Below are 13,829 nucleotides of genomic sequence, written 5' to 3'. Positions count from 1 at the left end.
CTTAAGAAGCACCATACAAGATTCCTCTGAACCATTTAAATCAGCTGCCAATGACCTGTGCAACATTTGGTTTAGTGGAAATATTTTTTTGAATATGATTCGAAATTCCTTTCAAATTACTATGTACATGAAGTTCAGAAGGTGCTAGTAATTGCATTCCTTGAATTATACTTTGGATTTTATCCTCAAAAAGGCAGAGAAATCATGAAAAAGTCTCCTATTAAATTTTTTCAAAACTTGAAGGCAATACAAACCATCGTATGAATTATAAAAATACACAAAAATATTAAAGACTTTGACTTGCAAATTAACACAAATTTTAAGTAGAAAACATTTAATCAAAGAAACTATTTAGGAAAAGCATGAGATAACAGAAAGATCTGATACAAGGGGTAGTGTCTGAATTTTGGCTAAATAAGCAATAAGGTCGGTAATAGAGATCACATGATGTATATCTGCATATCTGCATTTTAGCTAAACTCTGATGGTCCATTAATCTTCAAAGAAACAGACACATAAACTAATACTAAAGTTGCAGGCTTTGGGAAAATAGCTACAAGGAGCCCTGAAACACTGTTAAAGCTGCTATTAATCTGCATAACTACCTTCCCTGGAGAATGCAGCTCAATGCTTTCAGTGCTAAGAAGTGCTAAGGACCCCATTAAAAATGGAAATCAAGGATAAAGCTGTAGAGAAAGTAGCAGTTAATTAGCAAGAAAGTTAGCAAAAAGAAGATAGAATTATTTTGTTTGGTAATGTTTATAATATAACTGTGAAACTCTATTAATATCCACCCTAGTCAACTTTCAGCATGTGTAAGCTGAAATATATTTCATAAACATACTAATTTGAAATTATATATGTTGACCATAAAAACTGAAATTACAAGTCTGGCTCACAACATTAATTTTGTAAATTGGGTTTTGGTTTGCTTCCCATTTTAAAGCTCTGCCCCAGTAGTTTCTTTACTTTGAATATAAGCAGGCTATAGTTGAGAATGAATGTAGATGATTTCTGGGTATAATCTCCTTGAGAGTTCATCATTTCTTCCTAACTTTATATTCATTCTATGTTATAAAAGATAGTCAGTCTTGGGGTAGATTTCCACAATTTATTGTTTTGGAGTTTGGAGATTATGCTATTATGAGTGTAAATGTAACAAAAAAAATGAAAGTATGAACCACTCGAAAGAATGATGACAGGATCAATGCCCTTAATATAGCTCTTCCAATAAGTTTAAAAAGGGAACTCAGACAGGATACCCTTTTATCTGCTCTTTAAGAAGACCTGAAATTTGCAGTAATCATTCACTGAGTTGTTAATTTACCCAACCAGTCTTATTGCACTTATGTTAAACTCAAGACAAAGGCAAGACAATGGCTCTACTTCTTAGCACGTATGTTTACTTTACAGTTACACAAAAACCAAAGTTTCCATAATGACAGAGGATGTTAGAACCTAACAGAAACTCTTAATGTACTTTAGAAGGTAGGGTAGGACTGAAGGGGAAAACATACTACAGTAAGTTCCAACTCATCAGGTTATGAAGGGGAAAGAGAGTAATGGGAGGACAGAATGGAATTGTCTGTCTGTAGATCAAACTTCCAGGTGAGGCATGGCTTTGCACTAAGGCTGAGAGGGTCCCAATGTAGGACTCTTGCTATATACAATGTATATTATGAGCCTATACTAAAATAGCAATTTACAAGAGAGAACCATTCAGATAGAAGTAGAAAAGAAGCTTCCAAGTGTAACATATATCAAATCCTTACAATGGAGAGGTTTTTAATATGTAAAACCTCTTTAAAATATTTTTAAAAGGCACTTTTTGAACAGAAACATGTCATAGAATGAATCCTGAGAAAAAAAGGTATCCTTACTATTCCCATGTTCTATATGAGAAAATGAGATCGGAACCAGTATGAAAGCTATCAATGACTTGCTCTAGGTGACATAGGTATGTGAAATCAGCCACCCTGAAATCCAGACCCCTGTCCTGAAACATATAACAGTTTGGGCAAAAGGAACAATCAGTATAATACTTCCACTAAAATTATATTCTATCAGTCCTTTAGTCTCACTCAGACCTGAAGTATTGATCTAAGATTTATAATAGAAATTATCACTGCAATATTGGAAGTTGGATAATGTAAAGGGATTTCTTTTCAGTCAGATGAGACAATTCCTGATTGTTTTTTCCTTTGTTGGTAGTCATCACAGGGCAAATCAAAAAGCATGAGGGAATACTTAGCTCTTCTCTTACTGTGTACAAGATTGTGTATGAGGGACATGTTTACCTTTTATTTGTTAAAAGAAAGAAGGAACAAAAGAAAGAATGAAAGGAAGGAAGGTAGAAAGAAAGAAAGAAAGAAAGAAAGAAAGAAAAAGAGAGAGAGAAAGAAAGAAAGGAAGGAAGGAAGGAAGGAAGGAAGGAAGGAAGGAAGGAAGGAAGAGAGAAAGAAAGAGGAATCATAAAAATCCCAAGACATGACAAGAAAGAAACCAAAGAGCTCTCAAATGAACTCATCTGGACAAAAACAAGCTACCTGGAGCCCATTAAACTATTGTTACCAAAAAATAAATTCGACCAAGTTGAAATTTAGGTTCTGTTCTTTAAGACTCGACTTTAGGATTCATAGTTTATAATTTATCTCATTCACATAAAATTTTCTATTGTTTGTAATTCATTGAAAATTCAAAAAGAAAAAAAGGTCAATGCTTTTGCTAAATAGGAAATAGTCATGAATGAAATACTCTAAGTGAGATTTCCAAAATATTATCAGGAATCCTTCTTGGAGAAAAGATAACACCCCGTTCATCTTAAAGATTCTAAACCATAGTACTATAGTGCTTCTCAAAGGTATAATGAGAAGCCTCAAGTCTCCTCTTTTAGTTATTTAAAACCCTATTAGTTCAATTTTTAATTGTGATTTCAATGTAGTTTAATAGATACCATTCCATATTACATCACTGTATCTTTGTAGGCTTTCTTTTTTCTTTTCCTTTTTTTATATTTTCTAGTTCCATCCATTTTTCTGCGAATTTCATGAAGTCATTGTTTTTAATAGCTGTGTGTAAATATACCACATCTTCTTTGTCTATTACTCTGTTGAGGGCATCTAGGTTCTTTCCAGCTTCTAGCTATTATAAATAAGGCTGCTATGAACATAGTGGAGCATGTGTCCTTGTTATATGTTGGAGCATCTTTTGGGTGTACTCCCAGAAGTGGTATAGCTGAGTAGTAGTACTATTCTCCTTTATTGTTTTTTAACTTTATTTTTCTTGGACATTTTATGTATTTACATTTCAAATTTTACTCCCTTTCCCCCCTTCCCCATACTTCCTGCCCCTTCCCCATACTTCTGTGAAGATGTTTCCACTCCCACCAACTTACTCCAACCTCAATGTCCTGGCATTACCCTACCTACACTGGGGAAACAAGTCTTCTCAGGACCAGAGCTTTTCCTCCAGGATCTTCTAGCTTTCATGGTCTCTGTTGAGAAGTCTGGTATAATTCTGATAGGTCTGAGAAAGAAATTAACTGATACTGGGGTTGAAAATGCTGATGTCACTGTGTGTATTTCCTTTTCCTATTAATTAATTTATTTAATTTATCACTTATTCACTTTACCTCTCTCCCAGTCACTCCCTCCCACAATCTTTCCTCCCAGTCCCACTGTGTGTATCCTCTATTTATCATTACTAAATTCAGCAATATATGACCCAGCAAACAGTGAAGACCTGCTCTGTTTTAAAATAACAACATGTGACTATTTCAGAAAATATCCACTTTACTTTTTTGGGATACTAAAGCAATGGCTTTACCTTTATATAAAATTTTAAAAGAACTCTCATTCAACACTATAAAAAGATCACAAGTAACAACATACATCCTGAAAGAACCAGGGTAAATTCCATTATTTTCATACTTTGAAACATTCTAGCATTTTTATCCTATGAGTATCAAATAGCAATAATCACAAATTACAAGTATTGGGGTTAGAGAAAAAGAGATGACTCTAAATTTAGGAGCACTTGGCTGCTCTTTCAGAGGACCAGGGATCTATTCCTAGCACCCACATGGCAGCTTACAACCATCTGCAAGGACAGTGCCAAAGGATCCAGTACCCTCTTCTGACTAGCAAAGGCACCAGGCATGCACACAGTGCACTTGCACACAATTGCAGGCAAAGCACTCATATATATTAAAATATATTAATAAATATTTTACAAGCTACAATTACAGATTATTGCTATATTTCCCAAGGTACATTCTAAAATACTGTGAAGGCAGCCAAAGAAAGGTGGGAGTAGGGAGGAAGAAATATTGCTTTAAGAAGGATGGAAACAGAGGAGAAGGCAAGACTTCTCATACAATGTTTTGTTCTTTATCCAGGTGATCACAAAAGACAGAGACTTTCCTGTACTGGAGTCTCCTCTAGCCCTTTCAAGCATGGAGGTAAGACATGGTCAAGCTTAGGGGGCAGAACGAAACCTCATACACTTTTTAGACACTTATGAGCATAAAGTCAAGTTATGTACCTAGCAAAGCATACACCAAAACTCCTGATTTTGTGAGTGGCTCTCCTGGCAGAATGGGTGGTCACAGAACAGAGCAGTTGATTCTTAAGTAAGAACACACGCAAAAGTATAAGACAAAAAGATGAGAAATTTGATTTTTAAAAAAATAACACTCAGAAGTTCCTCTAGGAAATTTTTTTTCCTGTTTTTCTGTTGACTTTGTTTTGGACAGTGCTGATAGGACCCAGGGCTTTGTAAACATGAAGATCTGAAGTTCATCCCCAGAACCTATGTGAAAACAGTAGCATTCACTGATAACTCAAGCCCTCGTGAGGCAGAAGAGGCAGCTCCCTTGTGCTTAGTGGATAGCTATTTTAGCCTATTTGATGATTTACAGACCAGTGAAAGATCTGTCTTTATAACAAAGTGAACAGTAACTGAGGAACACGCAAGTTGTCCTCTGGCCTCCACATGCAGTATATACGTGCATATGCATGCCTGTACATACACAATGCACACAGCACATGTACACATGCACACACGAAAAAAGGAAACGTTTTCTCAGTTTATAAATGTGTAGGCTGCAGACCAAGACTAAGTTGACCCCAGTGCTATGAACCTCAGAGAGAGCAAAACAGCACAAGTTGAAAGTGGGGGGGGGGTACAGCAGAAAATACCACTCATAATGTGAAAGCAAAGAGAGAAGGAAGAGACTGAGGTCCTACAGTCTTGAAGGACCTGCCACTAGTCAGCAACTGGTGCCCAAGCCTTTAACACATAGTAACCAGCATGTGAGCTATCTTTAAAAACACCAAATAATATTTTCTAAAGGATCACTGAGTGACAAGACATCAAGCATAGTTTTTGACAGATTTTAGATCGAAAATGTTGAAGAAAAGCTGTAGGATGATGTCATTATGCAGCAAGGCGGGACCAGGATAAGGTGAAGCCTATCATTGGATGAGAAGGAATGGTAGGTGGGGAAAAGTCTAAAAAGGAGAGAGGAGGAGGAGCCAGGGAAATCTTCAACATAGGAAGATGATTCCAATCCAGGTAGTCTAGGTTAATTTTATCTTTTCTAGGTGGGTAGTTTCTATCTTTATTAATTGGCAATGCATTTATTCTGTGGATGTATCATAGATTGAGATTTTAACACATATGTCTGATTGTTGGGTTACAGTTTGTTGAGTCTTGATGTTACTAGGTAGTTGGGACCAGAGTTCCTGGCCGGTCAGGGATGTCCAAATTGACTAGCAACGGGAGTGGAGAGACCAGTGGAGCTAGAAGATAGCTAGGCTAACATGGCGTGGTGCCACACTGGAACCAGCTGCCACTGAGATAAATTAATGTTAGTTCTATACGGCCCCACGGTGCCAGGGAGCGACTGCCCAGGTCTGAGAGTACCAGGGGTCAGCGTGGAGTGGTGACGCATGGGAACTGGTCTTGCCTATTTTTAATTTGTACTGCAACAAAAAGCACTCATCTATAAGAGGATATAGGTATAATTTTGAATTAAAGATAATATAAATCAAAGCATTCTTCACAGAACCAGAATTCTTTAAGAACGGAGCTATTGATCACTGTAAGATACTCAAGAAACGTAAAGCATGTTCAAGTGTAGTAACAACCGCTTAGTACAGTGGTTCATTTTAACAATAGTCTAGTTCTTATAACATCTCTACTTCCAGGTATCTAAAAAGTTGGGGGTGGATGTTCAACAAACTAAAACCTTCAATTGATTTGCCCCAGTCGGCAATAACTGCAAAAGTGCTTAAATTGTTTTCCTACTAAGGAAAGTCAAGATCAAGACATAAACAAGGAAATACTACTGCATTTGGAACTAAACAATTAAAGATTAGATGAATCTTCTCTCATTGGCTTTCCATTGCCTCCTTACATCTACCAAGTAAATACAGACAGCAATCACTCTTCGGTTTAATTTATTGAACTCAATTAACCACCTTAATTTGAACAGGGTTGTAAAGGAAAACCGAAATATGGGCTAGAAACCTCAGTGAAGATATTAAAATGTTTTACATAATTCCTTTGATAACAAGTACTGTATGAGGCTCTTAAACATCCTCACTTTGAAAACTGTGAGTTAAAAATCACTTCTCTTAGTGGAGTGGAGGTACATTTTGCAACCTGTAGCTTTCAGCCAAGTGGTCGCAAGAAATCAGGTACCTGGGTGAAACTTTCACGTGTATCTAGAAGGAAACTGGTATCCTGTCCTGGCAAAGTCAGAGTGAAAGCCTCTTTGGACATCCTGTTTATATTGGAGAGTGCACAGGAAAACCTACTATGGAAACCTGAGTTATCAGGGATGGAAATACAGTTGAAAATCACCTCCAAGAGTAAAGGTCTAACAAAAGTGAAAAGAGTGTTACTAGCTATAAACAGGCCCTGTGAATTGAAAAAATAACCACAATACTTTAACTACTTTATTTTGTGTTCCTAGACAGAAGTCTAAATTAGTCCAGACACTATGCCTGACCTTTTAACCAGGGTATGTTCACCTTGGGATAGCTCACTTTCTTTCAGTCCCCTCCATTGCAGCATTTATAGTCCAATAAGAATGAGTACAGCACATTTTTTTAAAAGTAAGAATTTTCATTCACACATCCTTACAAAATGAGAAAAAGCAAGCTAGAGATCTTACAGAGGAATTGGAGTTCCTATGCTACAATGGGTGAACGATGATTAAACACCAGTAGATCATGAATTCAAGGCACTAAATATCAACATTAAATTGTTTGTCCTGAGAATGTTATACTAAATGTAAACTATGCAGAATCCTTGACACGGAAACAAAGTTTTAGGAAATACATATAATTAAGCACTCAGTGGATGAGTGAAAGACACTTCCTTTTCTGTTTAGATGTGCCTCAGGCCCTACCTGCCTTCATGTGAAATTAAGAAGATCTAAACTACCATAGAAATGAAGAGTTCATTCAAGCCATTCATTCATTCATTCATTCGCTGATTCACTCATTGTTTTCTTTTCTTTGAAGCAAGGTTTTACTGTGTATCTGAGGCTGTCCTTGTGTTCACTCTATAGCTCAGTCTGGACTCTAATATGTAGCGATCTTCCTGCCTCAGACTCCTGGGTTACTGAGATTACAGGAAACCATGAGAAGAGGGAATCTTCTCATTTGATAACATCAATTCTTCCCGCCAAAAGTCTAAGTCAATTATTGTCTGGTTAGGCATAAATTATAGCCTTCTTAATTTTAAACGTTCATGGTATTGGAAAAAAATCTCGAAAAATCACCAAACTATCCTTTCTTTAAAAATATTAAGTTTGGAGCCGAGCAGCCATGACCCATAGCTGCTGTTGCCATTCTGTTTCTTGGAACAGTAAGAGATGTCCAGCTCACAATGAAACAAAAGCTATGGAGGAGGCAGAGTGTATATGATCAAATTACACAGAATTCAATTCTCTAAAAAGTAAGAAAATATCAGACTAAAATAATAATAAAAGAAAGTAATCAGAAATAAAAATCTCTAGATGAGAACATGGGGGGACCACAGGGATTACCCCTGCAAGGAGTCCTTCTTTACTATAAGCCAATTTCCTAAAGATAGTCCCTGTAGTAGATTTCATTGGAACTCATCACCAACAATGAATCTTTACCTGCTTTCTAATCCACCAGATCCTGCATATCCATTGTCAAGGTTACATTTTATCTACTTCCTACTCACACAGCTCTAACAAACCCACCAATATCTTTGAATGGGTGGATGGATGAATTGATGCAGCTTAAATCAATTTATAAATTTTTCTTCTTTTATGCCATTACCAACAGTAGAAATTATTGGAATACTAAATGAACTCTCTTGTGCCATTATAAACCGTAATAATTCTCAAACTCTGTCTCTCTCTCTCTCCCTGTCTCTCTCTCTTTCTCTCTCCCCCTCTCTCTCTCAAATATTTATTTTGGCTTATAGTTACTGAAGGGTTTAATCTGTCATGGGACAGCAAGCACAGTGATTAAGTTCAGGGTGGAAAGAGCACGTGACAGACTGTTCATGTTATGGTGTAGCGGTAAACACAGGCACGAGATGGAATAAAGGCTGGGAACACTCTTCAGAGGCCTGTCTACCACCTAGGTGCAACTCCCTCGAGTTTCTATAGACTTCAAACGAAGCGCCACCAACTGGAGAAAAAGATTCAGAACCCGAGCTTGCAGGGCATGTTTCCAATTCAATTCATAACATGTATTCAACAACCGTTTGGAGTCCATTTCTAACAAGGTTAGATAATTGTTTAACCACCACAGTTGGAGACAGATAACTGGAAAAAAGCACTAATAATAAATGTGCTCATCATCGCCCACCCCCCCACCCCCGGCTATTCTAAAATCACTTTTTCAGAATGAAATCTAAATCTACTGTTGAAAGAAATATCCACCATTACTTTTCTTCTTAAAATTTGCTGTCTACACCTGGCCAGCTTTCAATCCTAAAATCCAAAACCTATCGTAGCTGGAATAGTACACCTCAGGATCGAGGAATCCTATGAAAGTTTTCTCTGTCATAGTTTCACCAGAAAGAAACCACCATTGTATAGTTGTTTCTATGTGAGTTAGCTCACTTGTGACCCTACCAGGATGGAAATGGTTGTCATTAGCTGCAGGATTTGTAGTATTAGTTTGGCATGCTTGGAAAGTTAACACTAACTAAACAAAAAGCCTCAGATTGTAGATTTGAAAGTAGGGTTAGGAGAGACCATAGTTACCCATAAATGAAAATGTCGTTCTAATGAAAGTGAGGCAGAGGGCCAGTATTAAATGGATTGTAAGTGTGCCCACTATAATCAAAGTCATTTTAGTAGTAGTCACCTGCATGTCCTCTCTCATTTTTCGGGAAAGACATGTTTCAATTAACGGCATCTGAAATGTGTTTCCATACACTGGACCTATCTGGAATGAGAGGCCGTGGATAGGAAGGAGGGAGAGTCGGACAGAGTTTTAAGTATCTAAACCCCAAGAGAATCAAGTATGGCCTGTGCTACTCACGGTTCTGCCTGGAGACTCCGGTCCTCTGCCACGTAATTGGAAGGAATGTAGCCCTGCAGCTGCTGACCTAAGCCGGGTCCCTTCTTTTCCAAATGTCTGGCCAACCACCAGCCCTCATGAGAAGTGTCCAAGACTTGGAGCTTGTCGCCGGCATGGAAGCTCAGGTCCTCTGCAGTACGAGCTTCGTAATCAAACAGAGCCACAAAATACTGACCTTGGCTTCGATTGGCCTCTGGAGGACAGTAGGCCCCTGGATTCTCAATCACCACTGATTTGTCTGCTTCTTGGGACCAGCAGGGGAGAAAAGGCTGAAGGTATGCCCAAAGCCTCATACAGACGCTGCCCATGGTGTTCCGGCTGGTGGTAGTAGCAGGGGAGATCCCCACAAACTGTACAGAGCCACTGTCCTCCTCCACCAGCTTCCAAATCAGCTACAACTCACCATACTGAGAAGAGCTATAAAGTCCTGCTTCGGATCTCTCCGCAGATCTGGGCTTGGCCAAGAAGACACTCACAGCTGGCTTTCTGTTTGTAGCTGCTGCCCTGGGGCAAAATCAAGAGGGGGACTGAGAAGGAGGTCCAGTGGGAAAGTGCTTCTTCCTGACTGCCTGGGCACCCAACAATAAATAAAATAAAAAAGGTTTTATTTAGAGGGACATCTGAGAACAAAGAACAGCCACCTCTCCCTCTGTCCCAGGAAAAAGTTACGGAGAGACTAACTCCAGGCGAAAGCTCCCAGCCTGGCCTGCTGCAGCTGCTCTCACCCAGCTTCAAACCTGCAGCTGAGCCAGTCCTGCTCTCCCCCGAGCTTTCCTTCTTGCTAATGAATAACCAGGCCGTGGAGGTTATCGCCTTTAACATCCTGAGCTGTACAGACTGTAATAATTCCTCCTAACTTCCTGGTTTCTTTTTGTCTGATCTAAAAGGAACTCCCAGGTCAGCTTTACCCCTCCCTCCTCCCACACCCAGGATAGACCAGCCCCCTTACCAAGAAGCCAGATTCTTAAAGCAGCCAAAACCCATACTCTAGAGAAACAGGCTAGCCCAGATGGCTATCTGTCTTGCTCTATTCCCTTCACAGAATGCAAGGCAGAGATTTATTTCCCCACAAATGTGAGCAGGATTGTTTTGATACTGGTAGAGAATTTTTTTTAAAAAGAGAAAACTGGGAGTTTAAGTATGTTCTGCCAGACATGGGGCAATTGGGAAAGAGCCATTGAGTCCCTACCATTTTTTTTTTATCACCAGGAATAGATTTTAATAGCCTCAGTAGTTTCTGAAAAAAAAAAAAAGTAGAAAAGCAGCTGGGTAAAATGCTGAGAACCTGAAGGGCTGTGTTTTCCCACAGAGACATCCCTTACATCGCTATTTCTGTAGCCCTTGCACCCAAGCACACGGAAGGAATCGGTAGCTGGCTGATTAGAGCATTTGTAGAAATGCTGTCTGATGAACTTGGACCTCGGGTCCATACTCATTTGGACTAGGTAGTGGTTGTGCTAGGACCTCAGAACAACCAAGGCTCAGGTTAAGATAGCTATTCCGAGGCCACCAGTAAGTAGGCTTTGCCCTGCTTCCCCTAGGCCACTGTCACCCTAGACCTCAGGAGCAACTGTGCAATCCTATCTGCACAGACTCTGTGCTGGTAGAGAACATCACAAAATTTCAGATGGCTGAAATTAAAGCGTCTGTTTTGTGTAAGGCATTTTGAGAATTTTTTTCTTGGGATTTAGGATGTGCTTGGAAATTAGCAGGCCTTGGCTTCAACCCACCCATATGCCCCAAAAATCTCTCTCTTGAACCATAGCCTTGAGCATGGCAAAGTCCTGTTCTTCACTTAGCTGCATTCAGGGAGCACCGGCAGGCAGGCATCCGTCAGTTCTTCAGGCCAGCCTGGTACACATAATGAGTTTTAAGACAGCCAGAACAATGTACAGAGAGATACCGTATAAATAAATAAATAAATAAATAAATAAATAAATAAATAAATAAATAAATAAATAAATAAATAAATAATAAAATAAATAAATAAAATATTCAACTCAGAGAGGAAAATGGGAGAAAAAAAAAAACCCAGAGAACCATTCCCTAGAATCATATACAGAATTTAGAAGTAACATTTTGCAGAAGCAGATAAAACACAGGTAGGCTTGCAAAAGTAACCAGATGGACAAAACACTAGCTTTGTGAGCATGAGGACCTGGATTTAGATTCTAGTGCCCAAGTGAAGAAAATCAGGCATGATTACAGCCCTGTCACCACAAGCACTTGGGAAACGGAGGCAGGAGGCATCTGCCATCCTGGAGAGACCATTTCTGAAGTGAATTAAGGTTGAAAATGACAAAGCAGGCCCCAATGTCCTCTGCCCTCCACATACATGTACTCCCATACATAGACACATAACCACCATACATGTCGTACACATACACACACACACACACACACACACACACACACACACAAGCCAAATTCTGAGACATATTTTGTTGTTTTATTTTACTAGCATGAGACACAAAACAGAATGCACATGTAATTCCATATTTTATACAGAAATAAAAATAATGATCATGATACCAATGATTCATAACAAATATTCTGTGCCAAACACTATGAACTATGAAGGTGTGGTATCTTCTTGATGCCTTTAAACACGGATGCAGATGCTGTGGTGTCTCCTGAGACATCTATATGATCTAGAAACAGAAAAAGAGTTGGAAGGTCCGTTAGGCAGAGGTGGACCCAAACTCAACTGTGAGTGGAGTTAAGACTCCAAACACTTTGCTACTCTAAATTTAAAATATGCCTTCACTGTGACTAGGTCAAAACATTGTGAGATGAGACAGTGACAAACGCACAGCCCAGCCCAGCACAGCCCAGCACAGCCCAGCACATCAGGTGAAGAAACTGAAATAGTATCATCCACCCAAGGATGTCAGGAGAACAGTGGACTGGGAACCTGAGCCCAACACGAAAGAATTTTCTCATGTCAGTGACACCAAAGCTCTCCTGTGCACCCAAGCTTGTAGCCTGACTTTGACACATTCTCTGGATGCTTTAAGCTAGTCAGTCACTTAGGACTGCTCAGCCTTCCTTTTGATTTATTATACACACACACACACACACACACACACACACACACACACACACACACAAACCAAAAAAAAAAAAAAAAAAAAAAACTCCATCTGAATGACAGCTGGTCACTGAACAGAAAATAGAAAGTTCCACAGTCTTCACTGGCCTCCCCTCTCTTCTTCCCACTCATTCTTATCTCCAGCTTGCTTGAACCCTGAAGTGAATGGCCAGTGACTGTGGCAAAAGCACAAGCAGCAGCTGTGTATGTATCAGCACTGATTTTCTGTGTTCTGAGAACCATACTAGGAACGTTGTAAGTGATTCAGTATTTAGAGAACAAGGTCTAGGAGGGAACTAACTGGTTCTCTGTTGTTTTGAGAAGAAACTGAGACTTAGAGAGGTTAGGTGGCTTGCCCAAAGGGCCAAAGTCATCAAGTGGTTGGATCGTGAGGAGCAAGCACCCTGCAGATCCTAAAAATATAAATCCTTGGCTTTGCCAACTCCATAAACAAGCAAACAAACAAATCCGATGCCTCGTTTCAAGTCTAAATTCTCCGGCACCCTCCAGCATGTTTAGAACAAAACTAAACTCAAAACACACAAAGACCCATGAACTCCCCCAACATCATAGTCTCTCATTCCTGTGTGTAAAACCTGTTACTCAGTTCCCAAAACTACCTGCTACCAAGAGCTCCTGACAAGAGAGTCCGCATTCTCTACTATGCTGCAGCCTCCCTCCTCTCACTCCGCTGATGACCTCCTTGTCTTTTTTCCACATTGGCTTCAGTGCCATTTTCCCTGACATAATAGGTTAGTACTCTGTTCCCCCCTGAAGTGTGACACCAACTTTTTACTTGGCTGCCCACTGAGTCCCTCTTGGTTCCCTTATCATTTGCTTTTCTCAGACTAGAACCCTGTTCTCCAAACCTTTGATGCCTCCAGTACCGTCTACAATGTAAGTAGTAGAATATTTGTGAATGACTTAGTTCACAGGAATGAAAAGTGAGAGATGCATACAGAGATGGGGGGAAGGGCAGAGATGGCAGGACAGAAGGGAAAGGAAGAGGAAGTGAGGGAGGTGGGAAATGGGTTTAAGGCGTTAGAGGTGAAGCAACACTTTTTATATAACCATGCAAAGTGAGAGAGTCTGGGGGGTGAAAATGGCCTCAAGCACAGTGCAGAGGCTTTTGGAAGGCCCCGCTCTTATTTTAGACCCTT

General features: G+C 39.5%; 1 protein-coding gene across 1 annotated transcript in view; it reads right to left on the bottom strand.

Moving 5' to 3' along the window:
- The window catches only part of Frk (fyn-related Src family tyrosine kinase), a 105,625-nt gene extending 95,301 nt beyond the window's left edge, over nucleotides 1-10,324 (bottom strand). The window contains exon 1 of the mRNA NM_024368.2: nucleotides 9,540-10,324. Within this exon, the coding sequence (NP_077344.1) occupies nucleotides 9,540-9,886 (347 nt within the window). The 5' untranslated portion in view covers nucleotides 9,887-10,324. The remainder of the gene's footprint in view (nucleotides 1-9,539) is intronic.
- Between the last annotated feature and the right edge of the window lie 3,505 nt (nucleotides 10,325-13,829).

Source organism: Rattus norvegicus, chromosome 20, assembly GCF_036323735.1.
Source record: "Rattus norvegicus strain BN/NHsdMcwi chromosome 20, GRCr8, whole genome shotgun sequence".
Lineage (NCBI taxonomy): Eukaryota > Metazoa > Chordata > Mammalia > Rodentia > Muridae > Rattus > Rattus norvegicus.
The sequence above is the reverse complement of the archived record's forward strand: the minus strand, read 5'-3'. Positions and strand labels throughout refer to the sequence as shown.